Consider the following 27,876-nt stretch of genomic DNA (forward strand, 5'->3'; position numbering starts at 1 on the left):
TTTGACTTTTACAGCTCACGTAGGCTCACGCTTTTGTCTTGGGCTATTGACCACCCACAAGGTGGACCTAATTAGGGTCTCAAGTAGCCAAGTCCCTTGGAACCGGTCTATCTTAAAATCGGCCTACCGGGACATCTATGTTCAGCAGTGTATCGTCTATCGCTTATACCACGGGAAGTGCTCTGAGGAATTGTTTGGTCTAATATCTGCCGCGTCTTTTCGCCATCGACCTACACGACAGCACTTCCATCCTCATCATATGGTTGGCAGGCCACAATGTGCGCTTCTCTAGAAACTTTCTGCCTCGCACAGCAAAACTGTATAGTATATAACTGTATAGTAGAATGAGCAGTATTTCCGAACCGATACAACCTTCAAACCTTCAAGAAAAGAGCGTATTCCTTTTTAAAATGCCACCTGTGACTCCTCTGGTGTTGTACCTGACTCGGTGGCTGATAGTCTAATGATGATAAATAATGGTACGTCATTAAGGATTTTTATTATTACAACAAATACATACATAATAAGAAGATCTTCGGTCAGAAGATAAGCATTGTCATTCAACGTAGTAATGCTGACAGTCATCTAGGAACGTTCCCCAGTGACAGTGATGGGAACGAGTACCTCGACGCCTAACGCCTTTATTTTAGTTTTAAGTTAGTTTTTATTCCTTTTTTTATATTTTTAAGTTGTAGATACATAATTATTTATGCACCTCTGTCTACCCTTTTGAAGAATGGTAGACGAGACGAGGTACATTTTAAGAGACGAACGTGAATACATGATCAATGACGTTTTGCAAAAACGTATTCAATAGAAATGTATGCAGGCGAACGTGCCATTACGTAGAAATAACGAAGTAAACAAACGATTGTGTAATATCAGCTAAAGTTATGTGTATGATGCGAAATGTGCGAGGTCCACAGTTTCGCGGGTACGTCGAGTCAGCAGTTTTGTGTCGCAGGCTATAACTGAGATTCGTAGTTATAATAAACGTTTTATATTCTTCAAATCTTTAATAGAATATTATACAAGTGAGTATTATTTATACTAAAGTGATTATTACATATTTTGTCTGTTAGTACATAATATAATACCTAATATTAACAGCTATCAGTCACTCAGTCACTAAGTATTACCAAGAATCTAGGTGAGAACCCTGGCCCAATTATTATACTATGATGCAATCACTCAACTCTCATAACAGTAAAACTGTCTAATGCAATAGGAGGGTGTCAATTTCTTCAGAGAAAATTTTAAAACAAACAATTCTCACTTTGACTGCAACACAAAGCTTCCTGTTTCGCCGTTAATATAAACTGCACGCGTCACAGACAACATTTTATTTGACGAAGTCAATGAAATGGCAGCGACAATACATTTGTTCTTGTTCCTCCTGCTCCGGTACCTGAGTCCGTGTAGTTCTGATACTTACAGCGTGAAGATAACCACAGAGGAGCATGTCAATGTGGTGGACACGAGGTTCCTCAGCTTCACTGTAGACCCCAAGTATTTGTTTTCAAGCAGTGACAAGTATAGCAGGTATGTGCAATTTTTTTTAAACATAATTACGAATTAGATGTTGGACGAGTATTTTATAAATTGATGCATTCTATCTGTGAGTTCCAACGCAAATATCATTTAGTTTCACATTCGTGAAAGTTTCAGACAATATTGATGATTTTGAGCTCCTCTGCACTAACAAGTGGACACTTCACTTCCCAAACTTTCTCCGGCCTGTAGTTGCGACGGCATTTTTATTAATGGAAGTTGTATGAAATTTCTTACAGAATGAAAGTGTATAAAACCAAAGCGAAGTTTCCATAATATAATTTATACTTTAAATTCAGCACTCCTTGAACATCAAACTCATTTTATAACACCTATTACTTAACCTTTTTATTTCTTCTCCCACAGCAAAGAATGCATCTGCATGGCGGCATCACTAACACCATCCTACCTCCGCATAGCTGGCCCGTCCACCGCGCACATGACCTTCCACAACACCACCATCTCCATCAACGACGTGAACGTCCCTGACAAGGATCTCCTCAGGTCCACCTTCGATATCCTGGCCTTTGATACTGACGTCCCTCAAAAACAAGATGACCACCAAATCAGGAACTTGGCAGTGTCTCATAGGCAGTGGAGGAAGTTTGTCCAGTGGGCCAAGTCCACTGGCTTCGACCTGGTCTTCGCTCTGAACAATGAGGAGAGAACTGCCGCTGGCATGTGGGACCCTAACACGGCACTGAATATCCTGACCGTGGCTGAGAAGGTCAAGGTTGGGGATATCTTTTGGGAGCTGGGTTATGGTGAGTGTTTACTCGTATTTGAATTAAAACTATAGTGAGATCGTTTTAAGTACTTAGTCAGGCATTAGAATCAATTTCGGTTCATGAAGTAAATGTAATTCTTAAATACCTTTTGGGAGATCAGAAGACGCTCCATTCGCCGCTCTGATCTATTTTAATTATCGTTCCAAGAATCTCCATGATATAAAGTAGATGCTAGTCTTAGTGACTTTCCACTTTACCAGTTTACTAAACATATTTCTCACACCTTTCAGAATGTAGGAACCAGTCGATAGATGAATACCTGAACGACCTTGAGACCCTCCGTGCCATCACGGAGACCTTCCCTCCCGGTCGCACGGAACAGTGGAAGGTAGTGGGCGGTGACGTCACCAAGTGTCTGCAGGCAGAGTCCAAGAGTGACTTCAAGGATTACCTGACGCTGTCCAACGATATGATGGATGCTTTGCTGCTGAATGGGTATGTAGCTTAATTATATTTATTTTATCGAAGCAAATATTTCATCATCAGGCTCACTTGGATGACATCACGCCTTTTTATCTCCAAAGGGGTAGGCAGAGGTGCACATTACGACACGTAATGCCATTGTACAATGTACACCCACTTTTTACCATTTGTCTTATAAGTCCCATGTAATAGGGGTGTGCCTATTGCCATATACTGGGCACAATTCCAGACTACGTGCTACCACTGAGACATTTTCGAAAAACCGAAAACACCCAACCTTTGTCCGACCCGGGAATCGAACCCGAGACCCCTTGTCCGGCAGCCGCACTTGCGACCACACGATCGAGGCACTCGACCAACGAGGCAAGCATTTGCATGAATTAGGAATCAAACCCGTTGCCTCTTATTCAGCGTTACATGACCAAAGCTGGAAGTCTAGTATATTTTATCATAATATTTTGTGCTTTTTAGCAACTCTTCATCGCATGAACTGGAGCGAATGACAGAGCGTGATCGTCTGAAGCTACTGCGGTTCCTCTCTCGGAGCCAGACTCCACTCTGGTTGACGGAGACCAATCAGAAGCAGCACAGCGACTTGGAGCGAGCTGCTGATTGGTTGGCCAGTCTTGGATATTCAGCTAAAAATGGATTTTCTGTACATTTTCGGGAGTTAGAGGAGGAGGAGATGTATGAGCCTACTCTGGTGAGTTTAAATGAGTATCTAAGAATCTTCATACATAAAAAATGGTATGATCTGGTTCAATGATGGATTATGTGCGTAATAGACAGACGTTTTCGTCATTCATGTTATGAGTCGGTGTCTATGGGGTGAGCCGGTTGCTTTATATCGTGCTGGCATCGGCATTATTACCTACAATTTTTTTTTAATCGTAAATATTTACACCGAGACTGGTAATCTTTCTCGAGTCTGATGATACTGAGATTTATTAGTAATTTAGGAATTATTGAATTGCAGAGTTTCTACATGGCACTATTATTCAAGAACCTGGTTGGTGAACGAGTACTGAACATCCAGATGGACCCAGAACCAGCAGTTCTCTTTGCACACTGTACATCGCTGCGCCACAAGCCGGTGCCTGGCGCTGTCACTCTATTTGGAGCGAACATGGACAATGAACCCGCGAGGTTCTCGCTCAAACTCTCCAAGAGGGAGGAGGGGGGTGATATTATGCAGTTTATTCTGGGAAATGATCATAATGGGTAAGATTATTTGTGAAAACATGTTATTTGTACATTTGAATTTGATTAGAGTTTTATTTTAATTTATTTATTTGGTTTTCTATTACAGAAACATAGTAGTAAACGGTAGACCCATGTACTACGAAGGCAACATAAAACCCATAGTGAAAAGGGTCCATCCATACAAAACCCTTCTCATCAACCTGCCAGCAAGATCCTTTGGTTTCTGGGTACTCGCCAACACGAAGATCGAAGCCTGCCACAATGTGATTGAGAATAAAACATTAGTTGAAGCAGAAACAGTTGAACATGAGACGCAGAGAGTCAAACGTTCAGTTAACGATGACTTCGATGACTACGCACATATCGCCGACCTGTCATATGACTTTGAAGATATCGATACTCATTTACCAGGTAACAATGCTCTTAGAAGCAGAATCAGTGACATGAATAGAGACTTAGATAAAATTCAAGATGTATTCAAAAGAAATTTGGGTCAAACAAGATTTAAAAGGGATATCAGTGACTCGAGATTTGGAAGTAGACTTCGGAAATATGGTTTCAGACACAGGACTAGTAAGAGATATGACCGTGATATGAATCCGAGAACGTTTATTGATGATTTCTTGGAAAGAGCGAGGCAGAGGTTAAATGATTTGAAGGAACTTCGGTCTAATGTACCAAGACTAGATATATACAGAAAAAGTAACAAATATCCGAAATATTCCAAGGTGAGGTCATTTAAGTCACTGAAAGAGGACAGTCCAATATTTGGAGCAAAGAATAGAAAACCAAAAACCACTAAAACATTTACAGAAGAGAGTGATGAATTTCTAAAGAAGATTAACAAGAAAAGTAAAAGTGATGTGAGCAAGAGAACTCCTGAAACTCTGGACAGAACTACTAACAAGAAGGAAGATAAGAAAATAAAGTCGGACGAAGAAACAAACATTTTGGAGTCTCTAGTGAGAAAGAGAAGGAGTGTTGACAACGCCATCGAAGAAACATCAGCTGACAATGAAATAGACCTCACTGGTAAAAACAAAGCGAAATTATTGAAACTACTGAAGAAATTAGACAAAGAATTTGGCGAAAATTCAGAAGAACAGATGGAAAGTGATACTGTTTCCACTGAAGGGATTATTTTGAAAACTGAAGTATCTGATGATAGTGCCACTATAAGGGTGACAGACTCCAACCATGGAATCATCAAGACTACCATGAGAAGTATGCTACACATGTTAGAAGATTTCAATAAGAATCTGAACAAAGTATGGAATGCTGTTAATTTGTTAGATGATGATATACAGTGAATAGGTTAAGTTAGCTTTAATATAGGTGATTAAAATAATAATTATATGTACATTTTTAATGACGAAATGTTTTCTTTACCCTCCTTTGATCGTTGAGTGTGAAACATGACGTTCACCCTTCATGGAAATATTTTTGGCTTTTCTATATTAAAATTCTCAATGGTAGCATGAACTAAAATTATGTCTAATGCAACATACTTGTTCTTTAGTTTAAGGAATTCATCTACACTGCAGCTATACCACTGCTTACCATTTAAAGATAAAGATAAAGATATTTTTATTTGCACAAATTTTTAGCTGCATTATAATAGATGACGATTTTAGCCTCTCACTGTTTCTAAATCTTCTTCAATACAATTTTCATCAAATAATTACATATCAGTAGGTAGTTCTGGTGTCATATTACCATTTTTAAGTGTTGCTACGTGCGCCGTAGCCAGTGCTACGCCGTAGCAAGCGCTGTAGCGACAGCCATGGAAAACCATTTCGATTTGGCTGCTATTATACAGTTACAGTTTAGTGTGTTAGTGTGAAATAAAACAAACAAATAGTGGTACAATGTAGTTTATTTATTATTTAACAACATGTTAGGTAAACCATTTTCACATTTAACTCAACGTACATATATGAAAATGGCTACCTCTAAACTTTTATACAATAACTAATAGGGACCTTGTAAATAAATATTAACAATGCTCCGCAACAGTAATGGCGAACGAAGTGTAGCGAACAAGCGTCTATGTCCTACAGTGATACAGTCGTGAAAGGAAAACTAACCTTATTTATATAAGAATAGAGTTTATTACGGCAGTTTGTATACAGCCAGAAGATAGCCACACCCTGCGCGGCCGATTGTACATTTGGCCAAGTAGTTACAGAGGTCGATGGCCGACATTATGGCCGATATATGGTGGCCGACACTATGGCCGCGGCGGGCGGCCACTGCAACCAAACCTAACTTATTGTTAACAACAAGGTGTCACAGAAGCTCAATCCGTTTATTTAATTATCTAAAAACATTTTTCAACAATAACCTTTTTCGTTATTCATCCATAATCCCTAAGTTTAAATTTAATTGTGGATAAACTACTAACCTTTTCTTCTTTAATATAACAAGACAACATACATATGAACCCCGTTCATATATGAGTACTTAATGGTTTCATTGGAATTTTATACATTCTGTAAACTTGCAATTTTAACACTATAATGTCACTAATATTAAAAGCTAACGAACTAGTGTGTTGGCCAATAACTATAATATACAAACAAGAACCGAGCCGCGGACAGTGCCATACTGGCCGCGCTCCACAACAACGGAATATATTTGTAAACTATTCAGAATCACATCGAACCGTTCCACCGACAGCGCAGAGTCTGTGGAACCATGTCAGCGCAGTTACTGTATGTGTGTGGCACTTTATAATCAGTTCTTTGCAACTCCTGCGCCGAGGCTTGAAACGATAACAACAAACAAATATTGGCATTCAGTGTAAAAGCTCTTGAGTGTGTGGTACAGTGTCGTTGTCTCTAATTGTCTATACGTTGTCGCAATCACCGACCGGCTGGTTTGTCTCTGCCAGCGACGAACAGTATGTATGTGTGAGTATCGGTAGGGTTATCATTTGAGTGTACGACAGTATTGCACAGTGTAGCCTCGCTCACTAACTCTCTCGTTCAAAGTGTCTGCTCTCTCTGGTCAGATGATAGCACTACCGGCGCTCGCGCAGTCTCTTTGTAACTCCGCAGATAATGATGCATTTGCCCCGCCTTAGTATTATCACGTGTCCCTGCGAGCGGCCGTGCCAACAAATGCACCATCACGTACCACCCCTTACATTATACCTAGTGCAACTATCAATAGGCTAGTTTATTTAATAAGTTTAACAAGTTATGTCATAAAATGTTATTTAGTCTACCATTTCATAACTCCTCTAAGGATTTAAGAACAACAGTGAAATATCAAGACGTTCTACCGATTGGGTCAGGGTCACACATAGAGGAAGAGGTTAGAAGAAAGGTAAGTAAAGCCTTCGTAGGCCAAAAAGTCATACATTTCATAGCTAAACGATCTAAATCATACTATGAACAGATAACTATAAGTATATTACCCTGAGTATGAGAGTCATAAGATTTGAAAATATCCAACTGTTACATCAATTACTTCCTCGTGGCAAAACATATAAAAATTGGTCGCGACATCTTGGATTCCTTAAAATTAACACTACGGGATCAATATACGGAAATCATTTACTTATATTCTTTTCAAAAATTTTGATTTTACAATTATTTTCTTTATGTCTAAACTACACGTCTACCTTGTATAAACCTCTTTATAAATTCACTATAATATTATAAAAAAGAAATACAATAATATACTGTTGTGTGAAGAGTTAGAGTACAGGTGACAGGGCGAAGATCGATGTGTTCACAGCTACATCACCACGGTCGTTAACGCAAACATTGACGGCAGAAACACGGCCGTAGTACGTACGTAAAATAATTCAACAACCATTTGATATCACCCAAATTCCTGAAGAAGTGGCGCAGTGAAGCAACGTTATCACTATCAACTATTACACTGAACATCGAAAGCTTAAATACACGAGAATAGAAGCGACTTACGTTACGTTACACACAGCTCGACTCGCGCACGCGACTAATTAGTAGAGAACGACACCAACACGCCAAGAGCTGAGCACACTGCGCACACGGCATGCAGCAACCTACCGCGGGCCGCGCGTGCGCCGCGCCGCGCCACGCCGCCGGCCCGGCGCCCGCGCAGCCACCGCGAGTTCCGTTAATTTTAAATTAGTGACAGTAAGTCCACACTCCTCTATACCAAAATAACATTTTATCTAAACTATCAGCTACTGGAGAGTCAACAACGTAGAACGCAGACTACACTACGATAGATCGAAGATATAGACAAAGGTTATAGATTAGTATTAGCTAACACACGAGAGGATGAAGAAAGATAGATTCTGTCGAAACTTGGTCATCAGACAGGTCCAATAGACTTAACGACTATTATTGTATTGAATGTCTACATACAACCATTTAGCTAGATTTGCCATGCACATACGGTACGACTATGTTATATATTAATACCTAGGCTAACCACACATACATCGTGAAACGTTAAGTATATATTACGCCTTACTCTAGTGACGTGGCCGGACGGGGCCGTAGGAGTGATGCCCACCTTACGTTAGCGATGCGTAATGCGTGCTCCAAACAAGGGACTATGAGACAAGCTATGATAATATATCGAGTGCAGTACAGTGCGAAAAATAGTCGATTCTTATACTTCAGAAAAATAGTAGCATTCTCAATAAACAATCTGAAATTATTGCTTTTTTTATTTACATGTTTGTATATTGAATAGTATATGTGTGAAGAGAAGGTAGGTGTAATTGACAGGACGTCATATAACGTAAGAAAATAAGCAAGCATCAAGTGTGTAAGTGAAGTATCTAAAATAATCTTAGTATTTAACACGCGATGCGACTGGTTGCGAATCGATGTATCGACTAACTGTCGACAACTCGACTAGTCAGTGATGTGCCATCGATATAAACTAAACTATGTAGTTTGGTGTCAGTGTCCTTATTGTTGTACTTAATGAACAAATTAACCTATGGATACAGCTACGTTTGTGTGAGTCGTAACTATCGTAAACGGACACAGTGCACGGGTGAACATCGACGTCAGTAACTTGCAACATGTATAATATGTACCACTTCAGCTATCACATGAGATCTATAAGACAAGTCTACTGAGAACTTCCTAAGCTACGGTCGCCAGAGAGCATCGCGTGTGAACATATAACAGAGATATATAAAATACATGATGTGCTGATTGAAGAGATTGTAATCCGAAGAGGTCCGATCTACAAGAAGGTACAATGATAGTTTCGTGTCGAACATTGAAGATTGAAAGATTGAAGAAGCTAAGAGCGCGAGCGTCGTCGCATTGCGCGCTTTAGTTTATTATATTCATATATCACAGCTTTTGACGATAACAAATCTTTTGCATTTGCAGCTTTATAACTATGTGGACAACATTGTTCGAACAATTAGCACGATCTGCCTTCTCTACGCGCTTCCCTCGAGTCTGCCCCATCGACCCGCTGTGTGCGTGCGCCGCTCGATCTTGTTTAAGACTTTCACTGGTAATACTAGATATTCAACAACAACTCTGTCGATAACAAACTCTGCATCCCTAACCGCTCCGATTGGTGCAATCGCTCGAATAATTTGCTCACACCACAATGTGTTATTTAACTTTAATACCTAAGCGTAAAACATCGATAAAACATTAGATTAGAACAACGCTCGTCGGCGCGACGGTAACACAACGCGAGACTTGTTTATCTACAACATTTTACACATTAAACACTAAATGAACATTGAGTCTTATATTAAACATGCAAGAAAGTATTGGACAACAGCGGGCGCGCGCGCCTCCATAACAATTACCTATTATATTCGATGTGGATATTAAGGCTAGGTCGATTACAGGTATGTACACCTAACAGAAATTACATTGACACATAGATTAACACTGCATAAGCACGCATGCAAAAGATTTAGAGGCAAAAGTGGAAGAGCTCAAGCGAGTCGTAGTAAACCACGGGAAACAGACAGACCGTCAGACAAGCGTGGAATTTGGATGAAACAAATACACCGACAGACCGAATACATTGTTATTTCAATGTAAGTGCGAAATAGAGAAGAGGAGGCGATGGATAGTCGAGTAATCGATTGTCTACACGCGTGCTAGAGTTTCTTATAATAACTTGTCTTCCATTTTAAATAGATTACATCGTTCGTTCTAGTTGTATTTATATTATTTCAACTTTACACTTAAATAACAATATATCACAAGCTTCAACATATAAACTGTTTGACGAGTGCACGACTGCGTTCCTCTGACGCTCGGTAGTTAATGACTTTTTGACCATACGTTCAGAAACGCGCTTCACAGTTGTATCGAGGGCTGCCTTCCAAAAATTTTTTATGAATGTATAAAAATATTATTGCTTATTATCAAGCACCAACGCGCCACTAGCCAACTACGTTCCGAAAAAATTTAGAATTCGAATCTCTCCTACAAAAATGTTGAGCGCGAATGATTGATACGTCCGAACGAAATGTTAGTTTTGTTGTTCGCTATCCGGGGCTCGTGTGGGTGGTGGGGTGTATACAGGGTGTGAAACATCGTCGTAACAATGACCTTAGCTCAGCTACATCATGTATTCAGATAGTTGTACAATGGTCGGGAGCCGCTCACTGCATCACGCACTTGCTCTCGATCTGCGACTTCAGTTCGTTCACTTGCGTTTCGATGGTGTTTTTGAGTTCTGGAAAATTCGAAACACACATTTTAATAAAGTGCAACAATAGCCCATACTCTAAGATTGTTGTTCAAGTTACATCGACTTACTGGTGAACTCATCCTGGTCTTCAAGCTCCGCTTCAGCCGCGAGTTCCTCAGGAGTCTTCTTCTTCCTCATGAGGGGGTTGTCAGGCTCGGCCTGCTGCTGTTCCACCACCTCCTCCTTCTTCGGGATTTTGTACTGGAACGTAGAAAATAACAAGTTTACAATATGTTGGAATTAATTTTCTAATTTGATCAATTAAGTGAATTTATAAACTCGATCAGGAAAATATCATTTGTTTTCAAATAAAGTTATTTGTAAAGAAGTAATATTTCTTCAAATATTGCTAAGTATAACTACAAATTTATTTTAATTGTGAAGTGTCTGCTAACTACCATTAAGTTTGTATTAAGTAATATAAGTAGTTCTCAATAATTTAGTTGCAATTTATGTCCAGATAATCATGTACGTAACTACATTGAAGTTATCTAACAACTAGCCACAACTTTATTTGGTTTAAGTTACTCTTATTGGATTGCGATAGTGTCTGCGAGCAATCCTTTGACTGTTACAAAGCCGCATGATTTCGTTTACTCCACGGACGGAGGGCAGCTCAAAGGAGTATTGCATCCCATCAAACCAGTAGTTAATATATTATTCCGCCGTAACCAGCTATGACGGGAGCTCAGCGGAACAAGCTTCAAGCTGGCAACCCTAATTTCCCAAAGGGAATGCGCGTTCGATTTCTGAACGCTCTGTGTTGCCACACTCAAATAGATTGGCTCCTTTTCTGTAAACTCTCGATTTATTCCCGCAGCTGGGACTAATGCTGGCTTTATTTTATTGTGATGTACTGGAACCGTGCCTTCGCTATTTTTTACTGTTTGTCGTCAAAGTGTTTTTGTTTAGTGTTGCTTTATTGATGTTTTCTTTGCACAGCGATATTGAATGACAAAGTCTTTGAAAGTAATAGCGCAGTCTGTTTCAATGATTGTAATCTTTGCTTTGTATTGTAGTAGACATTGTAGTGTCACGAGTAATGAGGGATAAAACGAAATGTCGAAATTTAAAAGTACTTAAATTTTAAGGAACCCCTAAGCTAAGATAGGTGACACTTAACGAAGATTTTGGTTTTCATCAACTTAAGAATTCAGATAAGTAGTATTGTTACTTCTTACGTTGAGTAACTCTTAACTAAGATATAGCTTAGATGAGGTTAGCGAAAGCGTCCTTATGTCTCATAATGAAGTATATTTATATACGTACATATGTAAGTAATTAGTCATATGAATGTCGTGAAGATATTGTTCAAGTAAGTACCGATTGTACTAACAGGCTTCACACACACACATGTACATTGTACAAGTACCTATTGCTACACAAGTACATCCAGTTAATTGTAATCCAGTCCGCTAAACCGCTCGGAGTGGCTTCGCCTCAAATCGATGACACAAAGAGGCTTAATTATAAAATAGAAAATTACATCGCGAAGGCTCAGAGCAATCCTCTTGCCTTTAATCTCCAATTGATTACATGCAGCCGACTGTCTTGGGAAGAATTTATTTTAATTTTAAAAGCATTTTTTCCACTGGCAACCCTCTGGAGATCTCATTAGGGTTGTCTCTGGTTGCTGGAGATTGAGCGAGGCTTTGCGGGTATCGGTATTAAATTAGATTCTTATTGTGGTTTTTAAAAGCTTCTTTATGTCTAGTATTTTACTTGAGGAAATATTTAATTATGTTCCGTGTCCTCTTCTTAACCGTGGATAGCATGTCGTCGTGTCAGCTGGATGGGTAGTATTGTTAATGGATATAATTTGCGGTTGACAACCCTCGCGGGATCTAATAAGGGTTGTCTCAGATATTGCACGAAGGCTGCCGTATTGATTTTAAATTGGATTTTATTGTAGTTTTAAAAGGATTCTTATTTTAACAAGCGCATTGTTCGTGACTTTCCTTTCTTAGTACCTATTTATACAGCTACGGACTTTACTTCAAATTATATTTCACGTATCTATCTAAACGGCGTACAGTTTTTAGTATTGGCTCGGTTATCACAAGAAATGGATTCAGTAACATATAAAAGAAAGTTTTTAGCCTCCACAACATGACATGTAACATATTGAAAAAATATAGCAACAATAGGTATTTAGAAAAAAGGTCCATATACAACCATGAAGCCTACAATGACGTAATACTCGTATTTACTAATTGAAACATAGCACGACACAATGATATAACACATAACATATTTTCACATACACATATTTTACGTACATTCTGAAAACATACCTACTACTATAGACATGGTGTAACAAAACGGGGGTATACATACCAAGTGCACTGTTTCTAGATAACATGACAAACGATACGGAAAGGGTTTTTTAAACTCCTGTTTTCATGGAACGAAGTTATGAAGTGACCCCTGTAGTGTTGTGACACGTTTGTATGATTTAAAATCGTATTTTAAGCTGAAACTTTGTGTAGAGATTCTATTCAACCTGTATTCTTCAGTGCTTCTTGATGTATATGGGTATTTTGTTACACGCTGTATATATAACAAACATCATACATTTATACGTAAGTAACAGTAGTGTCCCAAAATACACATTACGCCATCTCTTGTACAAAATACGAGATTATATTTTTAACTGAACCACGTGGAGGACAAGATTTAAATGATCGTCGGCTTACCCACGCCGGGTACTCCGGGGATGTTATTAATTAAAATGAGGTTGGTTTGAAATATAGCCGGATTTGCCCCGTGTTACTTTTGCAAAGAGATCCTCTTCTTTTTTTGTTAAAACTTAAATTTTATTCTATAATTCGTTCATTGGAAATTTTAACTTAGAAAAACAGATTTTTAACCCTTTAACCGCCTGTGAGCGACATATATTTTATGTCTGTGAGATTAACAAAAATTAAGGCAAGGCAATATGAAGCACAGTTTGTTATTTAAGACAATTATTTCGAATGAGAATCGAATCTGCAACACGCTGTACTGTAGCAAACTTAGTCACTACGCCAAGTATAATTATAAAAGAATATACAAACACACGTGGAGGACCAAGGGGGAGGCCTTTGTTCAGCAGTGGACGTCTCTCGGCTGATGATGATGATGATACAAACACAATTAAAATGTATATAACCTAGGCTATTTAAATGTGTACAATAAAGCATATATAAATAAATAAGTAAAATAAATAAACACTAAGTTAACAAACAAATCTATTTCTTCTTTCTTCTCTATTCTACTGCTTCTCTTCTCTTCTGTCGTTGTGTTAGCCTCAAAGAAGTCAACCTGACTCGATTAGGGAGTCGCGCGTACATACGGACTCCCTACTAGAGTCAATTTAACATCCATGAGCTGGGTCTTCTCTCTTCTGTCTGTTCTTCTTCTTCTTCTTGATAAGAGATACATTATTATAGATCTTAGCGTTACATTCATTTAATAGTTACTTAAATCGGCCTTTGTTGATAAGTTTTTGAAATAAACAAAATAAACATTGGTTTGAGTAATTATTAAATGTTTTTGAGTACATCGTAATATCATAGTACCATGGAAGTCCAGTTATGTATTACTTATTTAATTAGGTAAATATTTCTTTATCTTTTCTTTAGTTTTTAAACGTTCAATCTCATTAAACTAAATGTATTTTTTTTTATTTATTTATATTAGTAATATGTTATGAGTACCTAATTGAACTCTCGTTACACATTATTAGTTTGTATGGCTACACGTCATGCCTTCACTTCAACATTAATTGCTAATATAAAAATTAGAACCATTCGAGTTAACATTAAAGAGCCGGCTGATGCCGATCCGGAGCTGCGGACTACCTAGCGGGTTACCGAAGCTCCGGCTCGAAAAGCAGGAGTAGGAACGGGATGGTTTTTTAGTCAGTAAGAGTCTGACGTTCCCTCTTGCCTCACCTAAGTCAAGGGAAGTGAGAAGTCATTGGATGATTTCCCCTTTTAAAAATAAAAACTAAAATTAACTACACGACTAAAACAGCCTCCGTTCACCAACAGCAGTATCAATAAATAGCAATAAACATCTACAACGAGGTTTAGGATAGTGATAAAAGTTTCGAATATCAAAGTCGTGACTATCATTAACCGTTCTGATGCCTTCCAATTTGGCCAAGATTGCCGCGTGGGGCGCACTAAACGTGTTATGAAACTCATCTGGACACAAATTGAGCGGCCACTGGGATGTACTCGTATTTAGATGTATAGATAGATAGATAGCTTCTACGGTTTTTATTCAATAGTTATCCGGCTGAGGGCTAAGTTTGGGAAGATACGGCACGGCTTGATGGTAACTTGTAACTAAGAATTGATTGAAAAACTGACGTAACTAAAGAATATAAGCGGGTGGCCAAACGCAAACTTATCAACGTTAAATATATATCTTACGCGCTCTTTTTCACAGGATTACATTTACAATACACTACAAAGCACATACACTTCGCTAAACTTTTCAACGCCTGCTCGAAATTGGATGTTTTTATTTTGTATTCCTTATTGTTAGGAGAAGGTTTGTATAAAAAAAATATAGAAAAGACTTGCTGTTCGTTAGTCTCGCTAAAACTCGAGAACTGCTGGACCGATTTGGCAGATTTTGGTCTTGAACTATTTGTGGTACAGGGAAGGTTTAAATGTGAGAAAAAAATGTTGGAGGCGTTAAGAACATAACGAAAATTTTGACTATGAATTCTGCCCTTTTTGTATAATACATAATATAATTTGCATGTATCTATTTATTTAGAATATGTCCATTTATGAAAGACAGCAAGCTCTGACTAAAACATTTCACTTCTAGCGACAAGTAAAATTATACAACAAAAAACACCCTTTACAGCCCGTTTATTCTCCATTATTGTCTCCGAGCTGTTCATGTGTACAACATAAACACACGCTGTATAATATACCATGTGTGTGTGTGTGTGTATGTGTGTGTGTGTGTCATGCGGAAAATTGCTGTAAAGACTTTTACAGTTCGTCGCCCATATTATAATGTAATGGTTTCGCGTTTCTTGTGTGTAAGCGAATATTTACTTTATTTTCTGTCGTATCGAGGTTAAAAGGAGTTGATTGTACTTACTCGTAGATACTTACGCTTATGGAAATAAAAGTCGTAGGTACTGAGTTGTTGTGTTTATGGCCCCGTATATGGGTATAAGGGCGACATTATTGGTTGGATTTTTGGTAAGGTTTACAAAGTAATCTTGAGATATCAAGAATAACATAGAATTCATGAAATCAATATCTGCAAAGGAATATCAATCTAGTGACGAATGAGTACGATTCAATTTCTATTGAACTTCCTTAACAGCACAATAATGTAATGCGTAGAAGTAGACATATAAATGCATCATAGCACACAAGTAGGTGCCTTCACCCCTTCACCCCTCACCCCTCACCCCTCGCATACAATGACGTTATAATTGGACAAGACCTTTCTACACACAAACACAAATTACGTCATCATTGTTTGTATAACGCACGCACACATATGCAAATATAGTTGCGTGTGTAAACATATACAGTACAAGGCGATAAATATTGCATATCTACCTTTGATGAGAGACAATCGATTAAGTGACCATGATAGGTACTACTCATGATTATACATCATCAGCCTATAAGTGGCCACTGCTGACCAAAGCCTCTTCACACACGGAGAAGGTTTGAGCATTAATCATCACGCTTGCTCAATACGGGTTGGCGATTTCAAACTTATAATTAGAAATTTATAAGCCCAGGTTACACCGTTTGTCAGTTGTGTCTAAATAATCTTAGAAAGTACATATAACTCAGAAAAAGTCACATTGGTACTTGCTGTTTTCAGGTTTCGAACCCGCACTCTTATGAATGAGTCTTAAGCCTCTGGGCCACCATGACGTTACTCATGATTATGAAGTATAGTCCTCGAATCAGAAAAAAAAAGCAACAACGTTTTCTATAAACAAATGATAGCAATATCAGACAAAATTGTCCTTTCCTAAAAGTCGTGCAATATTTATCGCCGGGTACTGTAACACTGTATAATATGTGTATGTGTGTGAAATTGCCATAAGATCATTTATCCTCACATCGACACATCGTTACAGTGACGCGTGTGTATGTGTGTGTTATGGTGGAAAATTGCTATGTGCAAGTTTATGGGGCGCATGGCTTTGGAAAATGACGTGTAAAACGTTCGCGACGTACAGTTTGCATAAACAGGGATTTCTGCGACTTTTTATGGGGAACACAGACGTTGACATACCCTGTACTTACTTTAGTATTTATTAAAGTTTGCATGTACTTTGTGTCGTGTATATTGGGCTGTTCCGTTAGGCATAGTTTGTAGTAAATTGTTGTTTTAGTTTACTTTTAAACATATTCACAAGGTCGCTAGTGTGACTGCTGGACAAGGGGTCTCGGGTTTGATTCCCGGGTCGGACAAAGTATTACTAGGCTTTTTTCAGTTTTTAGAAAAGTTAGTAGTAGCACGGAGTCTGGAATTATGCCCAGTATATGGCAATAGGTTCACCGCCTATTACATAGGACTTATAACACAAATGGTGAAAAGTGTGTGTACATTATATAGCGGCATTACGTGCCGTAATGTGCACCTCTGCCTACCTCTTCGGGGATAAAAGGCGTGATGTTGCTTTAAACATATTGTATTGCGTAGTAGTTAACTATGTTCTTATCACCATCGCTCGATACATAGATCGTGTTGTTTTATCGTTTCATTTCGAAGTGTTGGCTCGAGGCGGCTTATCTGCGATAATGACTACATTATTGCAATAATGAACTATACTTGGTTTGTGTTGCAACAGCTTTTTGTTTCAGGATCATTTTAGAATTGTAACTAGAAAATACTGTATTGATAGTTGATAGTAACGCCTGATTCTATTCTATATCAGGTAATTATTTTCTTCAATAGATAATGTTTTAATGGTTGATTAATTCATACTTTTTTTCTATGTATTTATATAATTAATAAACATCAACGTAATTGGTGTACATATATAGAAAAAAAACATACTGGCCGAATTGAGAACCTCCTACTATTTGGGAAGTCGGTTAATTAGTCTTATTTCCTCTGGATCGGTAACCAAATCATTTCTCTACGGTACGTATGCAAAAACTTTTACTCCTATTTTATAAGACTTGTGTTATAAAGACTCTTTAACTTTCGAAAAACTGAAAATTTCGAATACCATAAATAGTATATAGGTATTAGGTATACCCAACCAATTCCAAAGAAATTGCGCTTAAGATTGATCTTCACTACACTATTCAATTCCCAGTAACTAGCATCCAGGCGACGCTACACGTAACAAGCCTCGTAACTCGATCTAACAATATTAAAGCGCTCATGTAATCATATTTGTTGTCGCTACTGACAGCGTGCGGCGAGCCTAATGGATCGGAAGTGTCGCCAACGAGTCCACCGCTGCCCTCGCCGATACTTTGTTTTGATACCTCCTCACGGCTCATGGGCGCCTGGTACATCAACTGGGAAAGAGGTTTTATGTTCTATCGTGATATTGGGAAATATTGTTGAATTATTTTTTATGTACACAAGGTTACTGATATGATGAAGCTCAGTATATCAAGTTACTATAAATTGATGAATTATTTCATCTTTTGATTTAAGTGAAACGTTTAAACTAGTCTAGTGTTTCTTTCTATAATACGTTGCTTTTTGTTTAATTTTAAAATCAATTTAGGTCTGTTTTCATAAATACAAAACAGACAGCTTTGTTTATACAGAAACTACGAGTCATGCAACATTGTTTTAGTCTCTATAAAATTTAAGTATCTGATCACACAAACAGACTTCGATAGTAGATCGTTTTAAGTTCTACCAAAACTCTTGTTTTCGAGTTAAACTCGTATCAATGTCCTTAGTTCCCCAAATATCTTACTAATTCGAAATCAAAGGGTTTCCGCAGAGGGAGTGTATTTCCAGAGCTTTAGCGAATAAAATTCAAATCAAACAGCTGCTTGTTAATAGGCAATTTAAAGCTAATTGATTGGAAAGCGGATAATCACCAGCTGGGACAGACGGTCTATAATCGCTCGCCCGGAGAATTACAAATAAAGGCCAGGCGTTTGGCACGATTGACAGTCTTTGGCATAGCATTTTGACCCTTATGGCTAGGTGATGTTGAGGAAATATTGTCATTTTAAAACTATGTCAAAAAGTAAGTATTCTCGTCTAAGTACGATTTAACGACGAAAGTATTTATTCAATAATTCCGAATACTGAATAATGTACAACGTCTATCATAATGAAAATGATTAGGCTGTCCGTTGCCAATAACCGTTTAATAAATAATTTACGTAAAGGCTGGCAACACTCACGCACTGTGTTGCCAGTCACGCGACAACAATTAATGTTTTACGTCGATTTGTTAGTAACTGGCGCACTTATAGTTCATTCGGGTTAATGAACTTAATAACTAGTCGTTGTACAACTGTGAACTACCCTTTTATGTCTCGCTCACTACAATAAAACTTGTTTCCTATTTGGAATTAAAACAAAACGTCGTTTTATTATCTTTACTCATTATTTTGTGTGCTATTCTTAGCCCCATTTTTGTTCGTGTGTAGTAATTATAGTAGCTTACAGCAATTTCCACGAAACAACTGATACTGAAACAATTGGTGTGCTTCTCACGAACTAAATACAAAGATAATTTGTGTGTTTTACAAGTAAAGTACCAGGGCACCATAACGTAAAGATAGCTAAACTATACTTAAACAAACGAAACACGATAATAAAGAAGTAGGAAGTACAACTTCATTCGACAGCAATTAAATAGAAGAAAAGTTTTATTGCGATAACATGGGATTTATTAATGAGATCAAGTCAAGGTACCAGGCGTTCATAATCTGCGCGGAGTTTAGCTTCACTTAATTAAGGGCTCGTCATCAAAGTCCGGCGGCGCTCCGTCACGTTCACGCGAACATTCGCTACAAGTTGCCATAACTCGCGTAAAAGTTTCCCAACTGCAAGTTTTAATTGTAGGGTCAGGCAGGGCAGGGCGGCAGGGAGGGCCTCACTCCGAGAGGGAATGTAATGTTAATAGTACGGCCACTGGAATAAGTGCTTTTATTAAAAGCCGATGGGGGAATACGATTCCAAGGTTTTTATTGTCCTTTTAAGAATGTTCCGTTTAATTAGAAGGGTGAGTTCCTTCGCACATTATTATATCGCTGTTACGACGAATGATGCCTCCCATTGTGTTGCACGGTTATTGGAAGCGTTACTCGATTTCAAATCGATGTTTCATTTGCAAATTTTATGATTATCGACTCGATTTCCGCGTATACTTTAACAAACATTAACTTTTGAATTGCAATTTTGAAATGGGAAAGAGAATCGACATTTAAAATGATACGCTGTTTACTCGCGACGTCAATTTTGTCAATGGATGGACAAACGTCTTGTTCGTACATACTAATATTTTGAGTCGTATACCGTAGTTATTTGATGTCACTACAGAGATATATGGCAGTTGTATAGAAAAAACAAAGCCACATCAGATTTTCCTCAACGCTCCGGTATTCAAACAGCATCAACATGATTTGTGTGGACGCAGCCAAGGTCCCGGTGTCGCGAGGGAAACGTATCGCGTTACAACTCTTTGTCTCAACCTACAACGCTTTCTAAACATTCATTTCCCTCAATTCGGTTTCATATTCAACCATAACTGTAATAAGAACCCTGTTTCTTTATGAATATTTTCAAAATTATAAATTATAATTATAGTTGAAACAATAGGAAAAGATGAAGGTAGCATATTTGGTCTGTCTCAATAAGGACACTCGAAAAAAACTTAGCGTAGCTTAAGTCTTTGACTGCCAATAGAAAACTGTTGAAGGCAAATCCTCCGCTAACGTCGGTCACCGGTGACCCCCGTGGCGTTTGTGTTAAAAGTATAAATGATTGGACTACCATTTATACATGACTATTGTAATTATAACAAAAGAAAGTTCTAAGTACTTACGTCTACTAATACTAAAGGTGAGGGAACGTGAGATCACATCATAAGAGCAAGCGATTCATTTTGAACCAAGAAATCGCTACCGCTCATGCCTCCGACTCCTCGACACCCAACTTGAAATTACGGAGGGTCCTTTGACGGAGCCATTTAGGGTACAAATTTTATTAGCGATGGAAAGCGTTGGAACACTTCGGTGGAGCGGGCGGTGCCGTAATGGCGAACCTAATAGTCCAACCCGGCGAGTAATGTAAGTGTTACAGTTTTAAAGTGTCGCCAATTATTATAGCCTGTGTAGATATTTGCAGAGATACCGGCTTGTTGTGGTACCAGGAGTGGATGCTTCGGTAACTGGAGACTAATGTCCTGGTTGATGAGGTTTCTTCAGTAGTATGATTTTATGGTTTGAAGGCAGAAGTACAAATGATCGGACCTGATGGTCAGTTATTATGAGAAAATTATTGGGTGCCTTTATATCGTCAGTTGAATTTAACTGAAATCAATTAAGAAACGATATCGTGCAGTCCATAGGAAGATATATCAAATTAGAGTCATTTCTAACCTATCGAATAGGTTCTAAGTGTCACAAAACATATCCTTCATCACTAACAGTTTGAAATCTCCAAGTCAGGGGTTACAGAGGACGCAGCGCTTCGAAGACACCGGAGCCAATGATTCGCCAACCAATCTCCAATCTCCAATCTAGTTCTTTCTAATTTAAGTCACTTTCCTTGCGGTGGTTTCTGGGCTTTTTGCGCGCGTAAATTGCCCATAATTTGACGCGAGAGCTGCACAATGGCTGGCGCGGCAAATTACGCGGAAAGTGCCACTCCGTCTTTATACCGGTTACAGGCAAGTTAGGGGGGAGGGGGAGTTAGTGGTACTTATTTTTATGGAAAAATGTAGTAGAGTAGTGCATGTATGGAGGTTAAGTGGAGTTAGTTAGGTGGAAGCTGGACTACTTTATGGTGCATTTGGAATATGAAATGCTTTGGAGGTTTCGTGGGGTGGAACAAACCCGAGTGATCCAGAGGCGGCTTTTAAATTAATAATTATTTTCTAGGTATTGCAACTTAATTATTTACATTCTCGAATTGGCAAAGCCTTTGAAAATGCCTATTCAATGACAGAATTCTGACGATACGAATATTTGACGATAGGAGAATTCTAAATATTAGCATATCCACACGCCACTATATACTCATGTATATATGTATGTATGTATGTACGTCTAGTATTTGCGTGAGCCTAGCTGCCTAGCAAGGTGCAGTAATTATGCAAATGGACGGCAGGTGGCGCCACCGGCACAGTTTGCCATTCCATTTGCAAAATTCAATCTATGTTTCTGTGCAATTGTAATTTCTCATGTCTGTGTGTTCCTCGGAGCGTCTGTGTGCATACTTCACTATATTGAATATGAAGCAAATATTAAATATACTCTCATTACTTTGAAATATTGCTGGTATATTCAAGTTTAACTCATATTCACATATGGAGCGTAGATATATTATAATAGTCTTTTGATAAAGTTCTAGTGGGTTGAGCATAGTAGGCTTTAACATTTTTAATTATCCATTCATATTATTACTAGTGTAATTTCATTACATTATTTTTCAATTGAATTAATTCTAAACAAAATATATTTTATTCAACCTATAACAAAGTTAGTTTGTAACATAAATAAATACTAAACTGGCAGTTTCATAAATGCTCTTCCGCAAGAAGCTCGAATTCAGTTTCATCACATTTCATAGCAGCACATCATGAAATATTTCAGCCGCTAACTTTAAACACAAAGTAGCTAAAGCTAAGGATTTATTCAAAAGCTTTGAAACGCTAAAAGCTCCTGAAAATAGTTTTCAGTAAGCACTCCACGTGTTTGTGGTTATTTATTTATTTTGGCATAAAACGTGTGAAATTATTAATGGGAAAGTTTGAGGAAGTGGAAATATTTTATCATCATAATACCAGTAATGGAGCTATTTAGACCTGAACCACTAAGTAAGGAAGTATGTTCTCTGAAAATATTGAACCTAAATAAATTGTATGTCGAGAATATTTACTCATACGTAAGCGTGGAACATTTTTTGTCGCGTGTACCTCGGCAACCCTCTCGTGTGAGCTCGATACCAGATGAATTTTAAGCGTTTCTTTCTACCGCGGAAATTGAATTTCCTTCAAAAAGGAACATAGCGGAACCTTCTCAACTTAATCCCGTTACATACACGATGTTGTTTGTAAATCGTCGCCGGCTATACAAGGTGTTTGCGTAGCGCCACGCGACGACCAATCGCTCCCCTTTAATCTCGTGCGCAAACATTGTGCGCCTAGATTATATTGTTTCGTATTAATAATGCTCTCCATACACCCTCTATATTCTCATACTCTGTTCAGATGTGTACAGTTTTCAGTACATTTGCAGCAAAACACCAGGATTAACGAATGTAATGGGAGTTTTTGGATAATTAATTAAACTTAATTGTTATAATCCTCGTTACTACCAGTACTAAGTACCGAAATGTTTATTTTTTTGAACGCTAACCGCGAGGCGTTAAATTAATGGATATAATTAGTTTAATGTCCATGGCACATTTTCATTTTTCACATTTTTATCTCTCTCCTTCCGGCCGGATGGAAAGTAATACGGTCCAAATAAAAAACGGTCAAGTACGACGTCATTAAATTACGAGTTCCGTATAAAAATATATATCTGCATAATTTTAATGGGTTTTAATTTGAACTTAGGTACCGACATAAAGATCCCTTATCTCAATAATATTTTACGTTTACTGCAATGACTATAAAATTGTTATTGTCATAAAATATCAAACGTAAATATATTTTACGTTATCCTAAATATTATGCAAAAGCCATCTCTCTCATTGGTTGTTTCTCAGCAGAATTTGTTTTATTACTCCGCAGTGGAATATCTGAGACATAACTAGCGCGGGCCGATCAAGTGCGCAGCGCCACGTATTTCACACCAACAGCCGAAGGAATGCGAACGATTCATAATATTCTATATTAAATTCCGTCCGATATCACCCCTATTATTTACCCCAATGCCTTAATAAAGCGGCGAACGGAATCTTCAATTACAGCCTCACACTGAGCACCACGGAACCCCGTAAAAATGTCGTGGTCCGCATGCCGCGGCCCGTGGGGATTATTAGGATTTTTTAATTAAAAATAAGTGAAACCGGCCGCGCATCTTTTGTTTTGTAAATGAAGACGCGATTATATCCCGGCCGCGATTTATGTCAGTTTTTACGTGGTTTTAGCTCAATTTAAATGTTATAAAGGCGGTCTTAAAGAGATTTTTTAATTAGCCCGGACAACTTGCCGGCTTTTTACGTTTCTGAGAGTTTCACAGACGATATTTTCATTGCAAAATTATCCTTGACACACTTCGAGGTGGTTCAGCGTTACTCTGGAGCTCACAGAATTAAGTGGAGCTTCTTGATAACTTTGTTTTACAAGCGATCTGTCTCAGTTACGTAGCTTAGATATTTAAACTTGACGCACTTTTATAAATGAATACAAAGCCTCGTTGCGTTGATTTATCATCTTAATAAAACACGGGCGAGTTATATAAATATTGAAAGCAATTACCATAAATAAAGCACTCAATTTTGCCAGTCAATTACCGAAACACAGAAATATAAAGGTGATCCCACACTAGAGCCGGCGGAGCGCTCTCGACGCGTCGAACAAATTATCTGACATGTGTGGAAGGGCCGTGGAGGGCGCTTGACATACTTCCGCGGATCTGAATTAATTGTCGAGTCGTTTGTGCGACGCCGCACTGACGTGTTGTGCGGGAGATGGACAGCCGGCTGTCATGGCAGACACTAGACACCTGACCTCCTAGTTGGAACGAGTAGTTTTTCCGTGGCAGGATTTTCGATCATTTTATTTGTCATTCCAATTATATCTGAACTGCTTCAATGCTTGACGTAAATACCCTTTTAGCCCAGTCTTTTTTTTTTAAGTCCAGTGTCCAATTACTTATCCTTTTGCGAGGCGAGAAGTGTGCTTACTCAAACGCTACTCAATAAGACGCTCTCAAATGTAGTTCTGTCACTATCAATTCTTTATAAAATGACAGAGATAGCAAGATATTTAAGTACAACTTAAAATTGAATACCGTTTGAGTATTCGGGCATTATTGACTAAAAACTACCCCGTTCCTACTCCTGCTTTTCGAACCGGGGCTCCGGTAAACCCGCTAGGTAGTCCGCAGATTTGTATAGCCAAGTCTTGGTACCTGTCTCCTGCCTATTGACTCACCTTATCCCTGATCTCCTGGCGCATCTTCTCGCGCTCCTCCTCCATCTTGCGGTGCTTCTCCTTGCGCCTCTCCTCGGCCTCGCGGATGGCCTCTTGCCGTTCGCGTTCTGCTTCCTCCTCCTTTTCCTTATCGTCGCTGTCATCACCGTCACCACCCACTGCCCCTGTAACAAACAGAAGATTTGTATGAAATACTTGTTCAATGAAGAAGGAAGGACAGGGAATGCTTGTACCTACATATTATTAGCACGTACTTTATTGGTTAGTTTCATAAAGAAGAGCGATTCGTGTTCACAATTGTAAAGTATGGAAATAAAATTGTCACCAAAATTACTACACTATTACCAGTAGATTAAGGGCTAGTTTCCCAATGTCTGGATAGTCGCTATGTATTAGATTACTTTGACATAAGAACGTAATTTGTATGCCCTATCTGTCATATAAGTTTATCGCGCACTTAATGCAAAACAGGCGCTTATGACATATTTACATTTGGTAATCTGTCTTTTCTATGAAGGACAAATAATTTTCTTTCAGTCCTGACAATATTTCAAGCCAAACAGTTTAATTTGACTCCATCACGTAACTCCACAGAGTAGTTGAATAAGACAGAGAGCACGTGTAGGCAGGTACATACATACATACATAGGTAAGTATATAGGTAGTAGGTAAGTACGGTTTATGTTTAAATTAGTGAAGCCTTTGTTACTACACCCCTGATTAAGTGCTCCAGTTCACTTTCAGATCTTTTGTTCATCTCACAGAACCTTGTTAAGTAATCCTCAAGTGATATTGTTGAAACAACGAAATGTTTTACGAAGGAAGTCAAATAATAAAAAAGAAAGTTCTGACAATCCACTAGGTACATATAGAAGACAAAGAAATAACTAGAAAAGATATTTCTCGTAATAATATAGTGGAGGAAATAACGAGAGAACTTAATGACATGTATTACGTCGAAGTAAAATAAATGTTGAACATATTGAGCGAAGCACGAGGCTACACGGCATCATTAAGTTTAAGAACTCGGTAAATTTCTAGTTTCATGCTATATTAATTTTAAATAATAAAATGAAAGCTCTGTGACAAACGAGTTTTATATAAAAAAAATAAGAAAGAAGAACTATTTTCTTCATCAATTTAAAATTAGAAAACACATTTGCACTATCCCGAACAGCTTACGGTCGGTCTGAACCGCCTCAAACCGGTTTCATCCGGTCGAGTGGTCGATCTAACATGGCTGCTATTCAAAAATCCATTTCACGTCAATCTGAACAATTCTCACGTCGAACGCACGCGTTGGCGCGAGGAGCGCTTCGCATACAATTTTCTATTCTGTTAAAAAAAATGGCGGCAGAATTTTTTGTATTGTCTGTTCCCGTGTTTAGAATATAGTGACAGGAACGTGCTGAGTGTTTATTGGCTTGTACGATTTGCATGTTCCGAGTTTAAATTTAAAGTCAAATATTCCAATTAAACCATAGATAGGTACTTTTGAAATGCCAACAAATAAAGAAATGATAGTCTGTCAGTCTGTCCGTCAGTGAAGCTTGCTCGTTCCAAAATGTAGCTTCGAGTTTAATAGATTTTCTATTCAGCCAACTGTCCACAAAAATAAATATAAACTTGAAATACTCTTCACGAGCCATAAAAAGTTTGGCTATATCTTTGAATATAAAAAGTAACATGAAATGGGTTTTTCATAAGCTCCTTACAAGATATTCTTGAAAGCTTAGAACTGTCTGCCATTTTCAAGATAAATGTAAAAGAGTGTTTTGGAGTGGAGACATTTCTATTTAAATGTCTACGCGATGCACGGACACTGGAGGATACAATGTGTACATGACAACAAATCACAAAAAAGTACTTTCTTATTTTAAACAAACTGTAAATGGTTTTTGAGAGAGTTTTGAAATCTAGCCAATGATGCGAGAGGATGGTTGCAGCGAAATTCTAAGATCCTATGAACCCCTAGTCTCACTTCACACACAGGAGCTCATCTTACAAACCACACACGCACACTAAGCATTCCGACCGCCAAAAGAGTTCCACTCATTTCCATATCGGGCCGCAGCGAACAATGTCGGCCGCATTCAATATCGAACATAAACGAATTCCGATGGCGAGGCGTCTCAACAATTCAATTTGCTCTCGCCTCCCCAATAAATGATTCCCATTAAGAAAAAGGCGGTCGTACATGGTGCTATAGAACCTTTAATTGATCGCTTCGTGTCTCTGACAGAATAATGAGTTCGATTCAACAATTCAAATTCAATAATTTTCGAGTGGGACGCGTCGCCCGGCGCCCGGCGCTGGCTCGGGGCGCGCGGCACTCGGCGACGCCGGCGGTGGCGTCTTGCGCGCGGTTTTTCTTCAGCGTTTTTTTAATTAAATATCCGTTGAACTTTAACGTTTTGTGAATATTAATAGGTTATTCTAAGATTTAAATAATAATGAATTTGTTGTTTGTGTTGCGTTTGTTAACGTTATGAATAATTTCGATGTCATTCGCTTTCTGTCAATAGGGATCGATCTTATGATTTTTCATTATTTGTTTTAAAAAATGCAGTAAGGTATATTTTTCTATATTCGCCTTACAAAAAAAAAAAAACACTCTTGATCCACGGCAAGAAAAAGACCAGTTTCCTTACATAATTCGGTGACTGTACAAAAGACAAGAAACTAAGCCCTGTATATAGACTGTAGAACACACATACTACATCAATACACACATATAGATGAAAATTTACAGTATATAATTATATAACGCGGTCGCGATTCAAACTGTACGGCTTCCACTTATAATTGAATTGGTGTTCTAGCCTCAGCCGAGTCTAGACCTAGGCAGCCTGAGTGAGTCTCGCGTGACGTCACCGTCGGCCGGACAACTTGCTTCATTTACATTCCATGTTCACAGAC

General features: G+C 38.3%; 2 protein-coding genes across 7 annotated transcripts in view; one reads left to right on the top strand and one right to left on the bottom strand.

The window, feature by feature from the left end:
* The first annotated feature begins 1,292 nt into the window (after nt 1-1,292).
* LOC118270764 (heparanase) lies at nt 1,293-5,321 on the top strand. The gene is made up of 6 exons (XM_035586532.2): nt 1,293-1,542; nt 1,918-2,315; nt 2,570-2,774; nt 3,234-3,465; nt 3,739-3,983; nt 4,072-5,321. The coding sequence occupies exons 1-6, from the start codon at nt 1,364-1,366 to the stop codon at nt 5,273-5,275; spliced, it is 2,463 nt and encodes an 820-aa protein (XP_035442425.2). The 5' UTR covers nt 1,293-1,363; the 3' UTR covers nt 5,276-5,321.
* Nucleotides 5,322-5,823: 502 nt separating this feature from the next.
* LOC118270737 (complexin) overlaps nt 5,824-27,876 on the bottom strand; it is a 218,712-nt gene continuing 196,659 nt past the window's right edge. For all 6 annotated transcript variants that reach the window (XM_035586497.2, XM_050698119.1, XM_050698118.1 and 3 more), the window contains 3 exons: nt 24,958-25,121; nt 10,724-10,856; nt 5,824-10,640 (listed from right to left, as the gene is read on the bottom strand). In XM_035586497.2, coding sequence (XP_035442390.1) covers nt 10,567-10,640; nt 10,724-10,856; nt 24,958-25,121 — 371 coding nt within the window. In that variant the 3' untranslated portion in view covers nt 5,824-10,566. The remainder of the gene's footprint in view (nt 10,641-10,723; nt 10,857-24,957; nt 25,122-27,876) is intronic.

This window comes from Spodoptera frugiperda, chromosome 13 (genome assembly GCF_023101765.2).
Source record: "Spodoptera frugiperda isolate SF20-4 chromosome 13, AGI-APGP_CSIRO_Sfru_2.0, whole genome shotgun sequence".
In the NCBI taxonomy this organism is placed as follows: Eukaryota; Metazoa; Arthropoda; class Insecta; order Lepidoptera; family Noctuidae; genus Spodoptera; species Spodoptera frugiperda.

Bases quoted from the DNA above. Each gene is read 5' to 3' on its own strand.
- LOC118270764 (XM_035586532.2), top strand. From the start codon at position 1,364: ATGGCAGCGACAATACATTTGTTCTTGTTCCTCCTGCTCCGGTACCTG. The intron at 2,316-2,569 runs GTGAGTGTTTAC...CACACCTTTCAG, and splicing joins CTTTTGGGAGCTGGGTTATG to AATGTAGGAACCAGTCGATA. The intron at 3,466-3,738 runs GTGAGTTTAAAT...ATTGAATTGCAG, and splicing joins AGATGTATGAGCCTACTCTG to AGTTTCTACATGGCACTATT.